Source organism: Ochotona curzoniae, unplaced genomic scaffold (assembly GCF_017591425.1).
Source record: "Ochotona curzoniae isolate NIBS_2020 unplaced genomic scaffold, NIBS_Ocur_1.0 contig_2321, whole genome shotgun sequence".
In the NCBI taxonomy this organism is placed as follows: Eukaryota; Metazoa; Chordata; class Mammalia; order Lagomorpha; family Ochotonidae; genus Ochotona; species Ochotona curzoniae.
Window position 1 is genome coordinate 7,757,912 of NW_024465421.1, and position 23,203 is coordinate 7,781,114.

Genomic DNA, 23,203 nt, shown 5'->3' on the forward strand with positions numbered 1-23,203 from the left:
TGCAAGGATCCAAGGATTTAGATCCTCTACTGCCGTTTTCCCAGCTAGGGGCTAGATCGGAAGTGGAACGGCCGGAATTCAGATAGACATGCTGGTTGGAGATGCTGCCATGCCACAAAGCTGGTTCCTAAAAAAACTCTGTCCATCCAACTTCTTACCTGTTTCCTAGAGCCACAGGACTCGTGCCAGCAGCTTGGGCCCAACTTCTCCCCTTACTGTTGACAGCTCCATAGAAGGCAATCAAAGTTCAGACTTCACATTTTTTTTTTTTTCAGTTTTAAGGCAAGCACTCAGCCAGCCATCCCTGCACGTCCCCTTCATATGCTCAAGTCCAGCCTTTCTTTCCAAAAAGCAGACACACTCAACCCTTTCCCCAGGCCTTGTCTTTGTTGTGCAATCTCCAATAGAAAAGGTTTTCTGGTGAGTGGGAGGGGGTGGTTATTTGGGGATTTGTAGTGGAACATTCTACAGTGATTGAACTCTTGCCTGTAGCCTGTTCCTTCTGCTGCAGTTTTTTCAGTCTCTAAATTTATTCTACTAATAAGTGTGGTTTCTTGGGCCCCTTTTTTCTTTTGGCAGCTGTACTTATTCCACATTTAAAAAAATTTATGCGTTTTTATTGAAAAGGCAGACTTAAAGAGAAAAGGAGAAACAGAGAGAAAAATTTTCTGCTTGTTCACTCTCCAAGTGGCCACAATAGCTGGATTTGAGCCAATCTGAAGCCAGGAGCCAGGAACCTCTTTCTGGTCTCCCACACGGGTGCAGGGTCCCAAGGCTCAGAGCCATCCTCTACTGCTTTCCCAAGCCACAAGCAGAGAGCTGGATGGGCAGTGGAACAGCTAGGACACAAACCAGCGGCAATATGGGATCCCAGCACATGCAGGGCAAGGATTTAGCCACTAGGCTATGGGCCCCCCAACACACAATCTTTGTTTTAACATTTTTTTTTGTTTCCTTTTTTTCCCCTATTACTCCACATTTAAGTTCTTTCTGGGTGTCTGATTGGCCACAGCACCCACATGTTTGGATATGCCATGCTCTGGTAGCCTTTAAAAACCCCTATAGAACATTCCTTTGTGGGTTACTATGAAAACTGCAGACAAATGACTTTTGGGACTTTCTGGAGGAAGGAGAGGAGAAGAAGAACAGAGCTCAGAGGTGTCCAGGGATGAGGTGAGCAGGTGGAGGCTTCAGAATGGAGATATGAACGGGAGAATTGCATACAGGGACAGTTTCAGGTTTATTAAGCAAAGCAGACTGGATTAAAATTGTGATCTCGGCAAATGAACAAAATTGTGTTCTTGAGGCTGTCTGGAATATGGAAGTGGGAACAAGATGGGGAGCTTGATTTTGAGGAAGGAATAGACACAGGGCTTACCGAGCAGGACAATGATAATGAACGACAGACTGGGGTAAGGCGTGGTACGAGGATAGGTCTGAAGAGTCAGGGAGACGCCAGCAGCTGCAGAAACCAGGATTCCGAGTGGAGAGCAAACAGTCAGTGGTTTAACACCCTGCCGAGAACTCCAGAAAGATAACTGTGTAAAAAGGAGACTATGAACACTGGCAACTCCAGGAGAATGGGGAGGCACAGGATGGACGCTTTGTTCTTTTACAAGATGCAGGATATGTATAACCTAGGACACTGAGTGGCCACCACCAGAAGTTAGTAGCCAGAACTGCTCAAAGGATCTTGGCGGTCAGTGCCACACCAAAAGGTCCATCCATAACCCTATGGCTCTGTAGCCACCACTGGTTTCCCAGGGACTGGGCCAGCAGGAAGAGGGCTGTGGTAATTGGAGGTAGTTGTTGACCCAGTCACTGAGATTCTAATTTCACATTTTGCCTCCATTGATCCCAGCCTGAAGCATGGAGAATATTTGGGTGATCTTGAATCTAGAGCTGGCTGGGGAACCCTGCACAATGATTACCTCCGGAAACCCAACAGTGAGTTCAGGTTTATTATTGTCATGATCTGTTCATCTACCCGCCGAGCAAGCTGCTCTGCTATGGTTTTGCTGTCATTCTTTCAGAGTCCGGAGTTCTGATGTTACTCTGACTCTGCCCTGAACATCATTTAGACAGATGGACGCGTCTAACGGTCTGCCCTAGCTGACCACATCTGCCCTGGGTGGCCAAGGCAACCTACCACAGCAGCAGATAGGAACAACAACAACGAAGTGGTAGGGTGTCTGGAATTTCTAAGAGGTGATAGTCTAAATTCCTGGGTCTTCTGTTAGTCCCAAGGGGTTAAGTTCTGAGAAAGAAGTATTGGAGAGGAAAAACTAAGAGTGTGGGCAGGCGGCAGCTGTTTTATGAAACCAGGGAAGAAACCGTGCTGTGCCCTTTTCTGTCTCTGTCCAAGTTAAGATTATTTGCCTTGGGCTTGATAAAAGGCTGAATAAACATAATGTAACATTGCGGGAGGCAGGTGGCTAACAGTGTGGGATGGTGATTTACAAGAGCAGTGTCGGGAGCCTTTCAACTATAAGGAAGTCTATGCAGCATTTAGATGTAAGTACAGGACTCAGGTTAAATTTCTAGGTGTTAAACAGAGGTAAGGGATGTGATGTGAACTGAGGACCAAGTTCCCTGTGCTTCAAGAAGAGATTAGGGGTCTGGGCACAATGGCTCAGGGGCTAAATCCTCACCTTGTGTGTGCTGGAATCCTGTATGGGCACCGGTTTGGATCTTAGCTGCTCCACCTCCCATCCAGCACCCTGCTTGTTACCTGGAAAAAGCAGCAGAAGATGGCCCAGGGCCTTGGGATCCTATACCCATGTGGGAGACCAGGAAGAAGTTCCTCGTTCTGAGCTTCAGATTGGCTCAGCTCCAGCTGTTGTGACCACTTGGGGAGTGAACCAGTGGATGGTAGATGGAGGATCTTTCCCTCTGTATCTCTCTCTGGATCTGCCTTTCCAATGAAAATAAATTTTTAAAATCTTAAAAAGAAGAAGAAAGAGGAAGAAAAGGAGAACAGGAAAGAGAAAAAACAGGAGATGGGGTGGGGAAGGGGTTGGCTTAGTAGTGTAGCAGGGTAATTCTCTACCTGCAGCTTCGGTATCCCATATGGATGCTAATTAGAGTCCCAACTGATCCACTTCTGATCCAGTTCCTTGCTATAGCTTGGGAAAGTAGTAGAGGATAGACCAAGAACTTATCCCCTTAATTCACACAAAAGACCTGTAAGAAACTCCTGGCTCCTGAACAGCCCAGCTCCAGCTGTTGTAGTCATTTGGGAAGTGAATCAGCAGTTGGAAGACCTCTATCTCTCCTCTCCTTCTCTGTAAAATTTGCCTTACAACAAAAATAAATAAATCTCTTTATAAAAAAGATTTATTTCATTGAAAAGTCAAAGAGAAGGGGATACAGAGAGAAAGATCTTCCATCCACTGGTTCACTCCCCAAATGGCCACAATGGGCAGAGCTAAGCTGATCTGAAGCCAGGAGCCAGGAGCTTCCTCCAAGCCTCCCACATGGATGCAGGGTCCCAAGACTTTGAGCCATCCTCTACTGCTTTCCCAGGCCACAAGCAAAGAGCTGGAAGGGAAGTGGAGCAGCTGGGACACGAACCAGCACCCATATGGGATCCCTGCACATGCCAGGTGAGGCCTTTAGCCACTAGCCTATCGTGCCAGGCTCCAAAATAAATAAATCTTTAAAAAGAAGAAAAAATGATGGACAGGAATTGTGGTATAAGGGTTAAGCTGCCACTTGAGATGCCATATCCTGTAGCTGATGCCTGAGTTCAAGCCCCATCTCCATTTTCTATTCAGCTTCCTACTAATGCACACACTGGGAGGTAGTGGATGATGCCTCCCACACACATGAGCTCCTGCTACCCATGTGGGGGACCCAGCTGGAGTTCGGAACTCTGGGCTTTGACCTGGTCTAGCCCCACCTGTTGTGGGCATTAGAGGAGTGAACCAGTGGAAAAAGGAACTCTAGCTTTCCCACCTGGGTGATGGGAGCCCAAGCCGCGGAGCCATTATCTGTTGCTCCCGAGGCAGCTAGAAATGAAAACAGAACAGCAGGGAGGGACTCAAACTGGCACTTTGATGAGTTGCAGGAGTCCCAGGTGGTGCCTTAACTCCCTGCATAATACTGCCTTCAGAGTCCCCTTTCTTTGAAAGGCAGAGCTTGAGAAAGAGGGAGACACACAGAGAAAGGTCTCCCATCTGCTCCCCAAATGGCTACAATGGCCAGGGCTGGGCCAGACCACAGGCAGGAGCCTTGGAACCCCATCCAGGTGTGCCATGTAGGTGTAGGGACTGAGTATTTGAGCCATCTGCTGCTGCTTTCCCAGTTGTATTAGTAGAGTTTGATCAGAAGTGAGCTTGAACTGGCATCACATGGGATGCCAGCGTCACAAGAGGCAGATTAACGTGCTGTACCACAAAGCCATATTTTTAAGTTTCTGAGAGTCTCCCGTACCATGCTTTGCATTGGCTGTTTCATTTTACAATACCTCCAACAGAGTACAGGATTTCAATTTCTCCACATCCTTTATGTTTTAGTTTCGTTGTTTGTCCACATCGCCTGGGCTATTAAGGTTTTTTGTGGGTCAAGCTGAATTTTGAGACTTCTTTTTTCTATTTCGGTAAAAACATACATTGGAAATTTTTATAGGGATTATGTCAAATCTAAAAGTCACTATTGATAGCATGGCTATGTTTTTTAAGATTTATTTTTATTTTTGTTGGAAGGTAGATATACAGAGAGGAAGAGGAGGAGAGAGTGGTTTGTTCCATCCAATCATTCACTCACCAAGTGGCTGCAATGGCCGGCTGAGCCAATCCAAAGCTAGGAACCAGGAGCTTCTTCCAGGTCTCCCACACGGGTGCAGGGTCCCAAGGCTTTGGGCCGTCCTCCACTGCTTTCCCAGGCCACAAGCAGGGAGCTGGATGGGGAGTGGGGCTGTTGGGATTAGGACCAGCACCCATATGGGATCCTAGCTCATATAAGGCAAGGACTTTACCTGTTAGACTATTGCACCAGGTTTTATTATTCTTTGAAATACACCAACTTTACACTTAATTCTCTCTATTGTGTATTTGTTTCCTATTTCATTATAGTTGCTCTTTAAAAATATTTTTTTATTGGAAATGCAGATGTACTGACAGAGAGGGAGAGACAAAGGTCTCCCGTCTGCTGGTTCACTCCTCAAGTGGCCACAACGGCCAGGGTTGAATCGATTTGAAGCCAGGAGCCTGGAGCTTCTTCTGGGTCTCCCACACGTGTACAGGGTCCTAAGACTTTGGACCATCCTCTGTTGTTCTCCCAGGTCATAAGCAAGGAGCTGGATGGTAAATGGAGCAGTTGGGACACGATCCGGCACCCATATGGGATCCCCATGGATGCAAGGCAAGGATTTAGCCACTAGGCCACCTCGTTGGTCCCCTACACTGCTTTCTTTGGCTCCTTATATTGTGATGTGGCTTCTCACTTGCATTTATTCTCCTGGCATTGTGACATCACCTACCAGAACTGAGCTGAGGTGGGTGCCATGCTCATGAACCTCCAGAGCTGTGAGTTACACATAAGTCTCTTATCTTTGATCTTTCTCATAGTCACAAAAAACAGTCTAATGTAGCCACAACGGAGCTTTTCTGAACCCAGATCCGGCTTCCTGGCACACGTTCTGCCTCTTGTGCCCATAGTGGTCAGATTTTACCAATCTGACACACCTGTGTACTGCTTTGTCCTCTCCTTGTGCAAAAGTGTTTCTCTAGTCCAACCCTTCCTCTTTCATTAATTTTTAGTTTCAGTTGACTTTCAAATACAGCCATAACACACCCCTGGCTCCCAATGACTGACAGGTTTCTCCCAGGCCTAGAGTTTGGTTTTTATATTTACAATGCTATGCTGGAAAATACAGCTGAGTGAGTATTCTAACTTCCAGGAATCCAGGAATGTTATCTTGGTAACACTTCCTTTTTGGTATTCCCCTTATGAAAGCACAGTTCAGTCCTTTAACTCATAAAGCAGTGAAAGACGTGTGCTGAGAAGGAAAAGAAAGACAACAGCCCAGTAGAGCCACCACAGGCAGAGGCTGAAGCCAGCTATTGAAGGGCTGGCAAGCTGGAGAGAGTTCCAGAAGCTTTCCTGAACCTTACTGTCCCGGGGCCACAGCTAGCGACATGGTGTCCTGGATGGCTCCGTGACTCACTTCTCTATCCTCTGCCATTCAAGCTCCTGCTGCTTGGAGTGGGCTGGACAAACAGAAGTGCTCAGCGGCTAGTCTTGGGCTAAGCTCTGTGTCTTGTTGCCAAAGAATCTGTTTCTCTGTTATTAAAACAAAACAAACAACAACAAAAGGCCAGAGCTCATGTCAGGGAAACCCTCAGGAAGACCCTGATCTGAGGAGCTCAGGTAGGAGTTAGGTGTCCTTTTGCCAATCAAAGCTGAGTATTGCTTTAAATAATCTGCTCGTACGATTGGAAATGGCAGAAACTGCCACTGCTGATCCACAGCTCTTGGGTGGATCTTTTCCTTAAAAATTTTCTACCTAGGGCCTGACCACATGCCAGATGTCCAACAAACGAGCCCAGGCTTCCACGGACCTTCCCGTCAGAGGCTCCAACTTGCACAAGATGATGGTGGTGGGCTCAGTTGTTGCAATTTTGGTGAGTATTCCTCCTCCTACTTACCCACCTATATTGCTCATACCAGTTACTTTCTTATTTCTTTTTCCCACTGTATTTATTTGAAAGAGTTACAGAGAGAGATATCTTCTACAGTTCACCACTACTACCACCACCCACAAATGGCTGCAAGAGCCAGCACTGGGCCAGGCTGAAACCAGGAGCCAAGAACTCCATCTGAGTCTGCTGTGTGGGTGACAGAGGCCCAAGAAGTTGGACCATCCTCCGCTGCTTTCCCAGGCACATTGTCAGGGAGCTGGATGGGCAGTGGGGCAGCTGGGACTCAAATCGGTGCCCATATGGGATGCCCGCATCATAGGCAGCAGCTCTATCTGCTATGCCAGAATGCTAGCCCCAAACCAGGTGTTCTAATATGGGATGTGGGCATCCGAAGCAGTGACTTAACTGCTATGCCATAGTGCCCACACCCAAATTTCATAATTTGCATGAAGTCTTGATTTGTGTGGTACTTCCTGTGCCGTTGGGTGTGACAACTAGGAAGTCGCTGCCTGGTCCTCTGATGGGAGGCTTTTGCTGTAAGAATTGGATAGAAAAGTATGTCGTGCGTCCTCGACTTTTCATCTTGGTGTGTTCTGCTCTCTCCGTCAAGATTTCTACTCCTGCGTCATTTGCCCTTGTCCTTCATGGCTCAGCTCAGGCGTCTCATCTCATGTTCCCTGCTGCCTGACCCCCAAGTCCAACCCCAGCGAGGGGTTCCTCTCCTATCCTGGTTACTGGCCACACTTCCCATGCCCTCAGCTAAGAACTAAGGTTTAAGGGTCTCCCTTTTTCCTTGAAGTACCAGATTCTACTGTGGGGCCGTATGACTGGATCCGTGTCTGTCCCTAGAAGGAATGGCTGCATGTTTGTGGATGTTATGCTTATGTGCCTTCTGAAGTCTGGATTTTTCTAGCAAGCTACAGAGAGCAGGAGACACAGCCCCATGCCTTTGTCAGCTCTCCCTTTTAACAGAGAGTTGACAAGGCTTTTCCTTTTTTTTTTTTTCTGCCCTTCCGGGCGCTATCTGTCTTTGTAGGGAATTTTCAAGACACCTGCATGGCCAATTTTCTTTCTTTTTTTCTTTTGATGATCTTTACATAATTAATTAGGGCTCAGGGTCAAGGGCTACAGGAAAATGGGTGAAACAATTCCACACTTTGTTTTTTCCTTCCTGTATCTGGGGGAACAGGAGAGAGAGACAAAGGCAGAAGCCACACCCACCCTCCCAACCATCTCACGGTCCCCAGTGTGAGGCATGCTCCAAGGACACTGCTCAAGTGGTTTTGATAGTTCAGTTGTTCTGAATTGCTGCCAATCTCGCCATTCCAGGCATGATGAAATCTCTTCAGAATCCACTGGCTGACATAGTCCACCTTAGCGTTTCCACTTGCCCAGATTTTCACTGCCAACACTCAGCTGATCAATTTGTTCTGTCCTCTGTTCTGGTACCAGGTGTCCTATGCAAGCTCCAACGTACTACCATATCCTCCCTGTGTACCTGGATATACTGCTCCATCTCTGCCACTGAGGAGGCTCAGCTTTGACTCCTGGACTCCATGGTCAGACCATGAAACCTGCCATTCTCTTCCTGGTTAGGGTTCTGAGTTGAGCAGTTTGATTGGGATGATCCCCAAAGAAACTTCATCTGAAGTGATCCCAGACCAGATTTTTGTGTGTGCTTGCCAGTAAAGGGTCTGGCACAGACCGTCATCCCAATTAGCTTATGCACATGCTGGTGGTTGCAAATGCTGGGTCAGTTCTGCCTCCAGTCTTGTCTTCTATACAAAACTATGGGTGTTGGAGCCAAGCCTGATTCTACACATCACACACTTGACCTTCACATATACCAGTGGGAGCTGCAGCCTAGTCAGAGTGACCTGTACTAACCCCTGCCACACCCACCCTCTGCCCTGGTTCCTGTGCTTGCCAGTATGTGCAACAGACTGGTCCAGTCTGTCCCACATCCCATTCAGCTCTCATACATGTCAAGGGGCCTTGAAACCTAGTTCAACCCAACCAGCCCACACACCTGCCCGCAGGTACCACTCTCTGTCTATCCATGCCTGCCCAAGTCCTGGTTCTCATGCTCACCAGACAGAGTGGCAACCCAAAGGGAGGTGCCCACTGTACTGGGCCCACTTGCAGATTATGTACTTTCCAGGTGGTTCTGCAATTTGGCTTGACCGAATTAGCCCCCATGCCAGCATCTGCCAGCTGATGCTGTGGCATAGCCCAACCAACCCAGCCCCACTGTGACTTATGCTTGCACCAATAGGAACAGTCAACCCAGCTTGGCTTTTCCCTGGTCTAGCTCACATGAGGCCTACAGGTGTTACAGCTCTGCCCGTTCTGGTCTGTCATGGCCAATTTTGATTGGCTCTTCCCATGGGAAAGACTCTGGCTCCATTTTCTATGTGTGAACAGACTCCATATTCTGCAGGGTTGGGTAGTTCAAAATTGGGAAGAGCAATTGTTGGGATTTGGAGGTTCAGGGCAGAGCTGAAGACTGGAGGTTGCAGGGATGCCTAGTCTAGTCCGCCCTCTGGTGGCGGCAGGAGGATATGCAGGTTGGAAGAACAGGAGACAGGGGGTTTAGCAAAATCTACAGACCTGAGAAGGCACTGAAGAGTGTTGGTGGTTGCTTTAGGTCTGATACAGCATGAGGCATGTGGGACACGAAAATGCAGGGTCATGACCCACTGACCTGTGGTTCCTTTCTCTACCCACAGATCTTGTACTTCAGGGTTTCCTGGCCCAAGAGAAGTCTCCCTCAGTTCCCAGCACCCCGTCCTGCGAACAAGTCCAAAAAACCCCTCTCACAGGGACTGGCAAATCTGACCCAACTTCTGTATTGGCCTCCAACCCCAGGAGATGGGGGAGACCTTCTGGCTTCCACAAGCCCCAAGACCTCCACCTACCACCTCAGAAGTCCAGCCCAGGCTAGCTATGTCCTTGGAACCTACCTGAAGGCCATCCTCATAGCCAGGGACCACCGGGGCAGGCCCAAGACCCATGGTGGAGACCTGTTTCGGGCACAGCTGTTGGGTTCCATCTTAAACACGGGGATTCCTGGGGATGTGCATGACTTTGAGAACGGCACCTATCTGCTGTCCTTCCCCCTGTTCTGGGAGGGGCAGGCATTGGTACGCGTGAGGTTGATTCACTCCAGTGAGGCAGTTGGGGTCTTGCGGAGAATCTGGAGAGACTACTGGGCCACAGTTGATTTCAAGGGATATTTCCGGGGGCCTAAGGGTAACGAAGAAAATGTGACCTGCAACGTGAATCCCGAGTCGGTTGGGGAGGAAACACCTGTCTGTAGCTACAAAGATGAAATCTCGGGTGAGCTCTGGTTCTGTGCTCAGCCTCCTACCCTGCCCTGCAACTCACTGGTAGGACACTCATCTGGCAATTACTGGAAGGTGACCACGCTGCATGAAGATGCTCTGATGGCGCGGTAAGCAGCCCAGTGTCACCTGGGGAGCCTCCCCCAGCTCCTGGATCCTGGCCTCAATGTTTGTCTTGCTGGAACTCCTACCCTTTCCATTCATCTGCTGGCACTTTTCCTGGGCTCTGACTCTGCTGGGTTTCACACTGCTGAGGGTTGAGTCCTTACAGATAAGGGTGGAGCAACTCTGCCCAGTGATGGAGGGGTGGGGGAACCTCATGGCTTTTCTCAACATATGGGGTGATGAGAGCTTCGCTGAAGTACAGAGAAGGATGGGCAAGACAGGGGACAGTTTAGCTGAGGCTTGAAGGAGAATCAAGGATCTGTAGGAGAAAGTATCCCAGTCCTCTCTGGCTTTCTGAGGGCCAGTGCAAGGAAAAATTTGCAAGCTGACAACACACAGGTGGTCAGAGAATAGAGAGGGTGGTGGTGACCCAGGTGAGCAAGATGGGAGAGATGCCCAGGAAATGAACCCTGGAAGGCGTCTGGTCTCGGGGAAGCCAGCCTTCCAAGTGCACAGAGGTGTGGACAGAGACCGGCTCACACCAAGCTCTGGGGCAGCAGGAGATTGCTGAAGGTTGAGGCAGGGCAGGGGCGGTGGAGCTGAGCTCAGGGATGAGTGGGGCATCTTTTTTTCAGGTGGGAGAGCAGGGCAGCTGGTGTTCAGGAGGGAAGGCTTCTCAGCACGGAGGAGACAGCAAAAATAGGTTACCAGAAGATGTTCGGGTTTGGGGCAAAGAGGAAAGATAGAGAAGGGACACCCCTTTTGGAGAGGCAGTGCACTCAGGAGAGAGAGTAGGCAGTGAAAGTGGCTGCTGCGGGGAGTAGAGGAGGCTGGCCAGGCTGATGCACTGAGCAGAGCCTAGCTGTAGACACACACATGGTGTCCCCATACAAACAGCCGTGGGACATTCATTCCCCAGGGGTTCTGTGCAGTTATCTAGAACATACCCAACAGCATTCACTCCTTAGCACTTAGGAAACAGCTGGCCTTTCTAGTCCAATGTGTATGCTCTCCTTGGTCAGAAGAGGAAAGCCAGGGACGCGAGTTGAGGGTCTCAGAGTGGGTTAGTCTGGAGTATGGATTCCTGCTCTCACACCCAAGTACCTGGCCTTCACCCTGGCCACTCTGCTTCTGAGTTGGCTTCCTTTATCGCACCCTGGGAAGCAGCTGATGATGGCTCAGGTAAGTGCTTGGGTCTCTGCCACCTGTGTGGGAGACCCAGATAGGTTTCCAAGATCCTGGCTCATCCAGCCCTAGTAATTGTAGTCATTTCAGGAGGGAACAGATAAGCAGAGAAAAAGCTCTCCCTGGCATTCTTTCAAGTAGATGATAATAAACAAACATCTACGAAAGTGAAAAGAGAGAAAACTAAACATCCTTTCTGCTTTGGTCAGAAAGAAAGCACATCTGCGAGTCATCCTGGGAACCGCTTGGGGAGATGCAGCTGAGGGAAACGAGATGAGAGAGACTTGGTCTGGGCTGAGACCCTGCTCCACCAGGTCCTATTTATTAACTTTGTTTCTAAATGTGAATAACAAGAGTATCTTCATCACAGAACTGGTGTAAGGAACACACAGGCTAATGCACCCCACAGCACTTAGAAGAAGGGCAGTATGGAGCAGCTGTGCTGGCTGCTGTTGGACACGCCCCCTTCCTGCACTGGTGCTATCCACGGTGCTGGACACAGGCCCAGCAGCTAGGAGACAGAGAGGGCCTAGGTGGCCCGACCGCACCTCGACTATCAGGAACTCTTCTTATAGGCCACCACGCAGGGTCCAGTGATCTAACCTGTGTGTGGTTCTGGGCCCCAGTGAGAGGACAGGCCCCTCCAGCTGGATCTGCTGTCCATCATGTCTAAAGGTTCCAGGCCCTGACACTCAGTGCAGGTCATGTTTGGGCATCTTGGCAGTTTGCAGGACTGCCCTCTTACAACCTCCCCTGCTTGAGTAAATTTCTCATTCACCCAGAACATTACCTGTGCAGTTGTTCTGTCCTTTTTGAGGGATTCAAACTGAGCACTTCTTCTGCACAGAGTCCTGCCCTGGGCCCTGGGAACAGAGCAGTAAACAAATAGGTGAAAATCCAAAAGAAAGGAACAGAAACATAACCATAAATTCTTAAGGTATTTCATTATATTTATTTTTTGATTTTACTTTTAGTATTGTTCAAATAGTTATGAGGGATGTATGCCCATGTGGTCCCTCTGATTAGGGTGGGAAGGGTCAAGTAAGTAGGTGGGACAAATGTTTAGTCTTTTTTTTTTTCCTGTGTCCACAAGGCAGGAAAGGGAGAGGGTTGCTCCTGGCTGTCAAACTACATCAGCACTTTGGGATAGGGAACAGGCCTTTCATGATGCCCTAGAGACCCTGTCGTGGGGAACAGTGTACCCACGGTGTTATTGCTTGAGTGGTTGTGATAGCTCTGAAACATCAGTTTCATTGTTCCAGGGTTGATAAAATCTTTCCAAGGTCTACTGGTTGCCAGCGTCCACCTTAGTGCATCCACAGACCCAGTAACACGTGACAAAACTTGGCCAGGAGGATTGTCTGACCTGTTCTGCTTTTTATCCTCTGATAAGGCAGTTGATTCTCCTACTGGCCTAGATGAGCTGGCCATCATGTCCCCACTGTGCATATGGACATGCTGTTCACTGCACAAATATCAGCAACTGAGGAGGCCCAGTCCTGACACATGAACACCAAGGTCAGATCACACATCCTATGATTCTTCCTATGGCCAGGGTCTGAGTCCAGCAGTCCAGTCAGGGAGTCCCCCAAGAAACCATGCCTGGGGTGACCTCAGAATTGACTCTTATATGAACCAACCAGTGCAGGGCGGTGGCCAGTCACCTGTACCAGCCATTGCAAATACCAGTGGATGTAGCCCAGACAGCCTGCCACAGACCTGGTCCTCATACATACCAGTAGGTGCCATGGTCTAGTCAGGGCAGCCCCCCCAAAACCCTCCCAAGCCTGCCCCTAGTCCCAGTTTTTGCATGTGCAAGCTTCTGCTGTGGCCTAACCCGGCCCAGCCAACATTCCACCCAGCTCTCATGCACAACCATAGGTGCTGCAGCATAGCTCAGCCTCACCCGCCCTCAGACCAGGCCCAACAGGTGTCACCATCTTGTCCAGCCTAGCATGCCCCAGCCCCTGGTTCCTGTGTTCACCAGTGGGAGATAACAGCCTAACAGGAGAGTGCCCATGTTTCCCCTGCCAGGAATGTTCCCAGCCCCACATTTTGCATCTGTCAGGGGATACTGTAGTCCAGCCTGACATGATTTACACCCAGTCTTAGTACTGCCAGCTGGTGTTACAGCCTAGCTCAGCTGGCCCGCAGTCATTCTGGTGCCCATGCATACCAACAGGTGCAGCAGCATAGACCAGCCTGTTCTACCCCCAGACTGGCTCATTCCTAATCCCAGCTCTCTCACTCACCAGTGGAAGCAGCAGCCCAGCAAGGAAGTTCCCAAAGTTCCCCTACCAGGCCTGCTCCCAGCCCTGGGTCTAGCATGTGCTGCCAGCAGGTGCTGTGGCCCAATCTGAAATGGCCCATCTCAGTCTTGGCATTCACCAGCAGGTGCTATAGCCTGGCTTAGCCTGGCCTACTCCCAGTCCCAACTCTTGCCAGTGGGTGCAACAGCTTAGCCCAGCCCATCCCTGTCCCTCATATGAACTGGTATGTATTTTGATACAACTTAGCCTGGCCTGCACTCTGCCCTGGCTCTCATTCATGCCAGTGTGTGCTGTAAATTGATCCTTCCCAGCCCTCTCCTAGACCCAGCTCATACATGTGCCAACAGATGTTGCAACCCAACCTGGTCTAGCCTGCTCCCAACCCTGACCATAACCACAATTAAATGATAAAGGATATTAGAAGATAACGCACAGCAGGAGAAATTTGCAAACACAAAGGAGGGGACAGAGTAGGCATCCCTGCGTGTGTTTCAAATAAAAAATGAATAAACATTTAAAATTTCAACCTGAGTTTTGTAGGGAACACCCAAGACCACAGCACAAGGGACCTGGACCCCTGCCTGCTCCCACAAAGTCTCCCAGGAGCTTAATGCCAAAACAAGAGTCCTTGCCTTGGACACTTGCTCTTCTTCCTCCACGAATTCCCCATCCTCTCTCCCCCTTTCTGCCTGAGCCCAGGATGCTTCCCCCTCATGCACGTCCATTAAGGATGCTCCTCTTGTCCACTGGTTTCTTCTCAGGAATGTGACAGACAAGGTCCTTCCGCAGGGCATTCGTCCAATCTGGGTGGCCAAGGAGGGCAACAGGAGTCTGGGTAAGTGGCATGGGGCTTGCAGGAACGCCCATGCCTGGACTGTGCCCTAGCTCTTGCTTGTTCTGTTCTCACTGCTGGTTTTTATTTATAGTCCTATCCCCCCAAAAACTGTGCCAGCCTGGGATCCTGGTCCCAAAGCCCTCTGGCTTCTACTACCAAAACATATGGCACTCACTGGCCTGCTCAGGCCGCTCCTTCCCCACCGAGGACAGCATCCTGGGCTGCCTGACCGGCCGCATTGTCCACATGATGGGGGACTCCACGCTTCGGCAGTGGTGGGAGTATCTGCGTGACACCGTGTCCTGTGAGTATCCGTGAGGGAAGGGGGCAGGGCACCTAATACCAGGAGAAACGGGCCCATGAGGAATCAGATAACCACATCCATGGGACAGAAGTCCTGTGTTCTGGGTTGGGGGGACAGATGCCTAGAAGAAGCATTAAGGGACTCTTATGGGACAGCAGATGCATAAGTAACCATGGGTAAAGCAGGATTTCCTGGTGGCCTGGTGGGTTCTAGAGAAATACAATCAACACTTTAAAATTGCAGCAGAAAAAAAAAAATTAAAAGTCGTAGAAAGAGGACCCAGCACAATGGCTTAATGGTTAAATCCTTCCCTTGCAAGTGCTGGGATCCCATGTGGATGCAGGCTCATGTCCCAGCTGCTCCAGTTCCCATCTTGCTCCCTGCTTACGACCTGGGAAATCCCATAGCCTTGCTATCCTGAACCTGCGTGGGACACCTGGAGGAGGCACCTGGCTCCTGGCTTTGGATCGGCTCAGCTTCAGCTGCAATGACCATTCGGGGAGTGAACCAGTGGATGAAGGGTCTTTCTCTCCGTCTTTCCTTTTCTCTACAAATCTGACCTGCCTTTCCAATAAAAATACATAGACTTAAAAAAAAAAAAAAAGAAAGGAAAAAGTTGTAAAGAGAGGCTGGTGTGGTGGTTAAGCCGCTGTCTGCATTGCTGGCATCCTATATGAGCACCAGTTGAAGTTCTGGCTGCCCCACTCCTGACAAACTAGTGGAAGATGGGCCGAGTACTTGGGGCTCTGCATCCACGTGAGAGACCTGGATGGAGTTCTAGGCCCCAGGCTTCAGCCTGGCCCACCAGTGGCCACTGCAACCATGTGGGGAGTGAATCAGTAGATGGAAGATCTCTCTTCTCTATGTAACTCTGCCTTTCAAATAAATAAGTCTTTTTAATAATAATAATAATAATAATAATAATAATAAAAGGTGGAGAAACCAATTTGGGGAGGTTTCTCTTGTGACATGAGGGAGACTTGAATTTTATTGTCAATGTGCTATGCTTTTTAGAAGTGTTTAAAATTTATTTTCATATTACATAAAAGGGAGAGGGAGATACAGAGAAAGAAAGACAGTGAGAGAGAGCATGCCCATCCATTGGTTCACTCCTCAAATGCCTACGACATGTGAAGCCAGGAACTAGGAACTCCATGTGAGCCTCCCACGTAGGTGAAAGGGATGCATGTATTTCAACGATCACCTGCTGCCTCCCAGGAAGCTAGATCGGAAGCAGAGGAGCTGGGAATCAAATCGGTCACTGTGACATGGAAGGTGAGCATTCCAAGCGGTGAACTTCATGTAGAACAGACACCAGCCATAGACCTGAATGTTCTAGAGCAGAGTTTCACAATAGGGGAATCAACCTGTGAGGTGGAGAAAGACACATTGGGGAGGTTGGGGTGGCAGGGGGAGTCACACAGAAATGTGCAGCGGGAATCGACAATCCTGGCTGGCTTATTCTAGAAGCAATGGAGGAAATGGGATAACTCCATGCAACCATGAGATGAACTTTAAAGGGAGGTCATAGGCGGTGGGGGTGGGGGGTGGGGAAGGGAATGTGGGAGGGGTCAGGGAACAGGAGAGCATTCTGGTAGGAGCCCTTCAGACTGCGCTAAGGGGGAATGCCATGGATGAGGAAGTACTTGAAGACCTGGTGCTGGGCCTGAAAACGAGATCCCTCAGAGTTTCAGTATTGATTCCCTTGGAAACCAAAGTTAACACAGGTTAAGAGTGTTACACCAACATGCCTAGCTGTTGTCTTTGTTGTTCCTGCATCAGGGGCTGGAACAAATTCCATGACCTAAGGAAGTGTGGTCTTAAGGACATGCTTTAATAGGGAAGGAAGTAACACCAAGAGCCAAGGATGAAAAAGAGTGAGCATGAATATTCAACACTCTCCTCTAATGCTGCTCCCCCCACTTCAGAGAGGCAGGCCCATGGGAGCAGTGGCAGTTATGGGTCTAATGGAGGGGAAAACCCCCAACCACATGGCTGCTCTGCCTTCCTACCTACAAGCAGAAAATAGCCTTCTTGGCACAAATAGGTGAACAGGCTGAGGGTGTGCTTGCAAAAGTTGTCTGAAACACCTGCCCCCCCCCACCCCCAGAAACCATGTGGATGTCGTCCACCCTCCTGCTCAAAGGATGGAAGCCTCCAGCCTCGCAGGAGGATTAGCCTGAGTGCAGCCCCTGCCTCCATGGCAGGACTGGGAAAGCTTTTTTTTTTTTTTTTTTTTTTTTGCAAAGGGTCATTTAAGTAAGTATTTATTGCATCATTTAAGGACTATACAGAATCTACTTAAAACTGGCCTGCTATACATTCAGTAATTTTTCAAGTCCTGCCTGCGGTTGCCTCAATAGGGCTAGACTAAATAACCTAGCAGTTCTTACACTGTCCATGGGCTGGCCATTCTCTCCAATGCCCACTCTATGAGAAAAGGTCTTTTCATGCAAGTGCACCCAGTGGCCATTGGGCACTCTATTGAAAAAAAAAAAGAAAGAAAGAAAGAAAAAAAAACTGGATCTCAGGTAACAGTGGCCTCCTAGAATGGCTACTGTGGTGCAAGGACATAAACTGGACAACCCAAGTTTCTAGCTTGGGGTCTTTATGTAGAGGTGGCTGAAGGAAGCCAAAAAATTAATCCACATTGCTGATCTCAGGGAGCAGATGGTTGGTCAAGGGTGACAATCCAGCGCTAGGGAAGGGGAGGGTTTCCCAAGGGAAAGCAATGTGACAAATGTTCTAGGAGCCGGGCAGGTGAAGAATGAGGTCACTGCAAGAGTGCAAGTTAGGGAGGGCAGAACTTGGAGCCCAGACACCTGTGTGCCAAGAGGAGAGGGATGCTAGATTCTTTGTATTATCAAACAAGCAAAATACAGCTTTACATTGACCCTTACTCCCTCTCGCTCCTATCCTCCCAACAGCCCTCAAGCCCGTGGATCTGCATGCCACCTATCAGGTAGGGCCCCTGATGCTGGTGGACACCAGCAAGGGCATCGTGCTGCATTGGCGGGCTCACAGCTGGCCCCTACGCTCCAAACGCACACCTGTGGCCTCCCTGCACTCCGTGGCCCAAGAGCTGAGGGGCCTGGCTGGCGGTCCCCACACCGTGGTCGTGCTGGGTCTGGGGGCTCACTTCACCACCTTCCCTCCAACCATCTTCGTGCAACGCCTGGCTGGGATCCGGGAAGCCGTGACAGCCCTCCTCGCCCGGGAGCCCCACACCCTTGTGGTCATCAAACTGGCCAACACTGGCTACAAGTCCGTGTATGGCAGTGACTGGCTCACCCTCCAGGTGAACCGGCTCCTGCGTGCTGCCTTTGCTGGCCTCCGTGTGGCCTTCGTGGATGCTTGGGAAATGACCTCTAGCCTGGCGCTGCCAGACAGCATCCATCCAGGGAAGCTCATCGTGCGCAATGAGGTGGATCTTCTCCTCTCTTTCATCTGCCCCAGCTGATGCTCCTGGGGGGACACGGGCTGTGCTGAACAGAGAAAGGCATGTGTCACATACAATCTCCTTCCTACTTCTATCTGTTCTCCGCTCTGTTAGACTAGGCAGTTCTGGATGCTAGCCTAAGGCAGGGTGAGAGTAAGTCCAGGATGGTTGCTACGTTGGACACCGGCCCACTGCCCAGGTCCAACACCCCATCTAAAAAAGTCTGGAATCCCCTGCAGGGATCAGCCTAGCTTTATCAGGAATGCCCAGAATACCCTACAGGAACCAACCAGATTTTGTCTCAGTCCACCATGATAGGAACCCATGCTACACATCATAAAATTGGACACACCTGAGAGCTGCTGTCTTCTCCCATCCCCCACACCTAAAAGCCTAATGCTGTACACCCTAGGCGGCCATTTTCCTCAGGTGGCCACCCTGCCATGTGGAAGTGGTCCTGGGCCATCTCCCATGAGGGGGTGGTCTGTCAGACTCTATCCCCTAATAAAACCTTTTGCCTGGACTAAGGGCTAAAAGCCTCTTTCTGTCTCTCAAGTGAGTTGGAGTACCTCCAAAACTAGCACACTCAAAACAAGAGCACTTGTTTAAAAAAGTAAAAACAATTATTTCTTTTACTCGAAATTCAGGGTGTTGGTCAGATTGAGCAGGGTAGCTCTACCTGTCCACACCCAGGCAGGGTCTGGCCAGCCTTAGCTCACTATTAAATGCAGGAGCCAGGGTGGAATATGGGGCATTGTGGGCTAGGCCATCACATCTGCTTGTTTGCATGAGTCAGGGATGGGAGTGGACTGGGCAAGGCCAAGCTATAGCACTCACCAGTGAGAAATGGGATGGCATTGCGGGTTGGCCGGGTCAGGCCAGGCTGCAGCATCCAATGGCAAAGATCAAGACAGGGGATGGGGGCTCGGCGAAGCGTCCTCGCCTTGAACATGCTGGGATCCCATATGGGTACTGGTTCTAATTCTGGTAGCCCTATTTCCCATCCAGCTCCCTGCTTGTGGCCTGGGAAAGCAGACAAGGATGGCCCAAAGCCTTGGAATCCTGCACCCTCATGGGAGACCTAGAAGAGGCTCCTGGCTCCTGGCTTTGGATCAGCTCAGCTCTAGCCATTGTGGTCACTTTGGGGGTGAATCATCAGACAGAAGACCTCCCTCTATGCATATCTGACTTTGCAATAAAAATAAATCTTAAAAAAATAAAAGACAGGGGATGGGTTTTGCAGAGCTGGGTTGGAACAAACACTGGTATACACAAGATCTGGGTCTGGGAAAAGGCATGGTTGGGGAGCTAGAAGGATGCCCCTGTTGGGGGCACTGACAATTTCCTGCTCTGTGATTGGCCCTTTGCCCTGATTGGTGTGCCTTGGTTATCTTTAAGCTGATTGGACAGGTTTGACAGTTAAGCGGGGGGCTTGGCAGAGGAGGGGCGTCAGCGTAACGGACATATCGGTTTTTAGCTGAAGATCGGAATAAAGCGCCTTGGAGACTCTCTCAAGTGTCGGGTGATTTCTTCCGCGGGATGGAAGGACCCCCAATATGCCCCAGCTAGGTTGTGGTTCCCACTGTGAGCACAAGAGCCAGAATAGGGGTGGTGGTCTGGCTGGAAGTAGCTGCAGTGTCCCTCGGCATGGGCATGGTCAAGGTCTGGGGAGTGCCAGACTGGTCTAGATTCCAGCATCCACTGGTGCTCATGAGAGCCAGTGAATTTAGGAGAGGCTGGTCTAGGTTTCCATTCCCATTGGGCCACATGAGAGCTACGTCAGGGCACGGACTAGGTGTGGCTAGGCTGTGACAACCAACAGTAAGAATTGGGTTGGGTTGGGCCTATGTGTGGCTCAGGTATGGGGTGGGCCAGGCTAGACCAGTTCATAACACCCACTGGCAGATCTGAGAACCAGGATGGCGTGCAGCATAGGTTGGGGTCTGGCCACATCACCAGCCAGTTCACATCAGGGGCAGGACTTGTGGCTGATTGCTCTGGGTTGGGTAGCAGTTACAACCAACGCGAACTGGAACAGGAGCAGATTGGGCAGGGCCAGGTTACAGCACCCACAGCAAATGCTGAGATTAGATGGGGCATGCCAGACTGGGCCACAGTACACACCAGCATACACGAGACTGGGGCAGCGGGGTGAACCTCGTAAGGGAGTAGTGGGGATTCCATTGCTGGACCACTACTCATGCTGGCAAGTGTGAGAGCTGGAATTGGGCAGACTAGGCTGGGTAGGGCCATAACACCTGTTGGACTACATGTGAATTGTTAGAGGGAGAGCCAGGCTAAGGTATCCAATTGAACCCACTGGTACAGGTATGAGCCAGAATTAGGCCAGGTGAGTTTGGCTTTGCTGCAGTATCAGGTGCTGGGACTGGGGGCAAGTCCTGTCAAACTAAACTGCAGAACCAACTAGAGAGTGCAAGATCCAGGGTAGGGCGTGGGTCCAATGAGGAGTCTGTGGGTTTCTCTCTGATGGGCTGCAGTTCACACTGGTGAGCATGAGAACTAGGACAGGAGGCAGGCCTGGCTTAACAGGTGGTAGCACCCGCTGGCATGAGTGTAGGCTGGAAAGTAGAGTTGGTTGGGCTGAATTGGGATCTCAATGAGCTGTTGGAGGACAGACTGGATCAGTCCACTGTACATGCTGGCAGGCACAGGAACCAGAGCTGGGGGCTGGCCCAGTGGTTACTGGAGGTCGCCCTGACTGAGCTGTAGCTCCCCGTTGTACGTGAGGGCCAAGTGTGTGTTGGGTAGGGCTGGGCTTGGCCATAGCACCCATTGGTTGGCTAAGGATGAAGGGTAGAACAAATTGATCAACTACCCCAGTGAAGCTTCGACAACAAATTTCCAGGCCAATGAAAACTCTGAGGTGAACTATAACAGCCAATCGACGTTGGAAAGATTTTAATATCCTTGGAGAAGTGACAGCAGCATCTCAGAACTATTGAAACCACATGAGCAGAATCCTCCAAAAATACTTCACAATGGGGAGTCTGAGATGACACTGGGTGGCAGTTCCCTATCCCCCAGGTAATGTGGCGGTTGGGAAACTGGTTCAGTTAAAATAAATAAATAAAAATAAGTAAAATCTTTAAAAAGTAAAACAAGGAAGCAATGCCATCACAGCTTGCTCAGAAGCCAGGACCTGCCATTGTCCTTAGCACTAAGTCCAAATCTCTCACGGTGGCCTGCACATAGCCTTGCCTAATTCTGCAGCCTGTTTACTGCCTGGCTTCCCAAAATTTTCGCACACCAACCAATAGGCCTTCCACCTGCTATTCCTGTACCTGGCATCCCTTCTCCTCATAGAGCTGCCTGGCTTCTCACTCAGGTTTGTGATCAAATGTCGTTGCCTTGAGGAAGTTTTTACCTAACCACCATAAGTAAAATGAACCCACACTCCCACTCCATCCTGCAAGATTAGGGTAGTAAATATAGTTTTAAGTATTTTCTACCATGACCTGATATTTGACTTGCCATTAGTACAGTTATTGTTTACTTGTCTGTCTGAACAAAATGTGGTCCACAAGGGACAGGTGTGGCCAGCCTGCCCACTGCTGGATGACAACCCCTTGGGCAGGAAGTGGCCGGAGCTCTTGCAAGTGTTATATCAACTCCCGCAGACGGAACAAACAAGTGAACTAGTCAAGCAACTCAGTCATCCCTGTGTCCCCCACCCCCATCTGCAGTCCCACAAACGTTGCTATTTTGCTATTCAGGTTTCCCCTCCGCATTAGGGCAATAATATTTCCGGTGCAGTTTATGCTTTAATTGTGGGGGACCCTCAAAAGAACATCCTGGTGTGTCACACATGCATGAGACTGAGCCCACCTTTGGTCTTAGTTCAGTTGCAGACAGTACACTGCTGATGGCAGTGGGCAGGAGGGGCGTTCAGCCTTCCCTGAAAATCCAGACTCCGCTGCCTGGGTCCTTCCCTGCATGCTGGGCACCTGCAGGGGGACTGCTGGTCAGGAGTCCTCTCTCCAGGCTCATCACTGTAGGCTCCCACCGGCTGCTCCTGGTGGCTCTCCCTCACCCCTGGTGGGCGAGGTCTCCCTCATCACCCGGAAGGGAGGTCCATGTCCAGGCACCACCAAGTCGGCCATGCCAAGGATCGTCCTTCGGCTCCGTTCCTGGGCCACGGGATCTTCGCTCAGCGCCTGCCATGAGTCCTCATCTCCATCATGCTCAAACACATCCCCGGCCATCACCACGGTACCCAGGGCCGTACCCGCCACCACTACACTCACGTCCCGCTGCCCAGCGTGGCCCGGCGTGGCCCACACCTCAAGACCTGGCCCCAACTGCAGGGGCCGTCCCTCCCCTAGCCCGTGGGGAAGGTAGAGACCCCCCGGGAGGCAGAAATCGTGCGAGACCAGCAGAGCGGCATCGGGAAACAGTCCCAGGTTTCCGATATGATCCGAGTGTCCGTGGGTCCCCACCACCAGAGTCACGTCTCTCGGGGCCACATCCTGGCCGGCCAGGGCGTCCAGCAGCGCCTCCCGAGTCCAGGGACCGCCCGTGTCCACGAGGATGGGGCCGCGAGCCGCCTCGGCTAGGGCAGTTTTCGCGCTTCTGTGCTCGGGACCGGCTTCTCGGTGACCGGAGGACGAGCCCCGGGCCTGAGGTACAATCAGGGTCACCGAGCCGTCGGCCCGCATGGCGCCGTCCACCCCCTCGGGCTCCGCGTAGCCTCGCAGCAGGACTACCACCGAGTAGGGGTCGCCGGGCACCAGCAGAGGCGGCGGCCCGCTCAGCGGCTCGGTCCGCACGAGGGTGCTCATGAGGCACAGGACGGACGGTCTCGGCAGAAACGGAACAGAGCCGTGAGGAGCCTCCCCTCAGCGTCCCCACGTGCGGAACCGCCGCCTCTGCCGTGGCCGCCCCGCCGCATGGTCCGAATGGTTTCGCCCTCGACCCCTGCCGGAGATGGTACTGCCCAACCTTCCCGTCACCGCGGACCCGCCCTCCCTCGGCGTCTTCAGTCCCGTGGTGAATTCTCACCCTTGACCCTCCAAAGTCACTCCTTTTCCTTTCCCTCAGCCCAAACCCTAACCGCTTT

At 50.8% G+C, this 23,203-nt stretch overlaps 2 protein-coding genes across 3 annotated transcripts; one reads left to right on the plus strand and one right to left on the minus strand.

Moving 5' to 3' along the window:
• The first annotated feature begins 6,530 nt into the window (after positions 1-6,530).
• LOC121151854 (NXPE family member 3-like) lies at positions 6,531-18,206 on the plus strand. The gene is made up of 5 exons (XM_040973706.1): positions 6,531-6,626; positions 9,467-10,098; positions 14,310-14,383; positions 14,475-14,687; positions 17,615-18,206. The coding sequence occupies exons 1-5, from the start codon at positions 6,531-6,533 to the stop codon at positions 18,145-18,147; spliced, it is 1,548 nt and encodes a 515-aa protein (XP_040829640.1). The 3' UTR covers positions 18,148-18,206.
• Positions 12,016-23,103, minus strand: MBLAC1 (metallo-beta-lactamase domain containing 1). 2 transcript variants are annotated; one of them, XR_005883179.1, is made up of 2 exons: positions 21,973-23,103; positions 12,016-12,141 (listed from the first exon to the last, which is right to left on the minus strand). XR_005883179.1 is itself a non-coding variant. In XM_040972917.1 (1 exon), exon 1 carries the CDS (start codon positions 22,923-22,925, stop codon positions 22,134-22,136), a length of 792 nt encoding a protein of 263 aa, XP_040828851.1. In that variant the 5' UTR covers positions 22,926-23,103; the 3' UTR covers positions 21,133-22,133. The 2 variants fall into 2 exon arrangements, 1 of the variants encoding a protein (XP_040828851.1); XM_040972917.1 differs by lacking the exon at positions 12,016-12,141 and having other exon boundaries at positions 21,133-23,103.
• Positions 23,104-23,203: the final 100 nt, after the last annotated feature.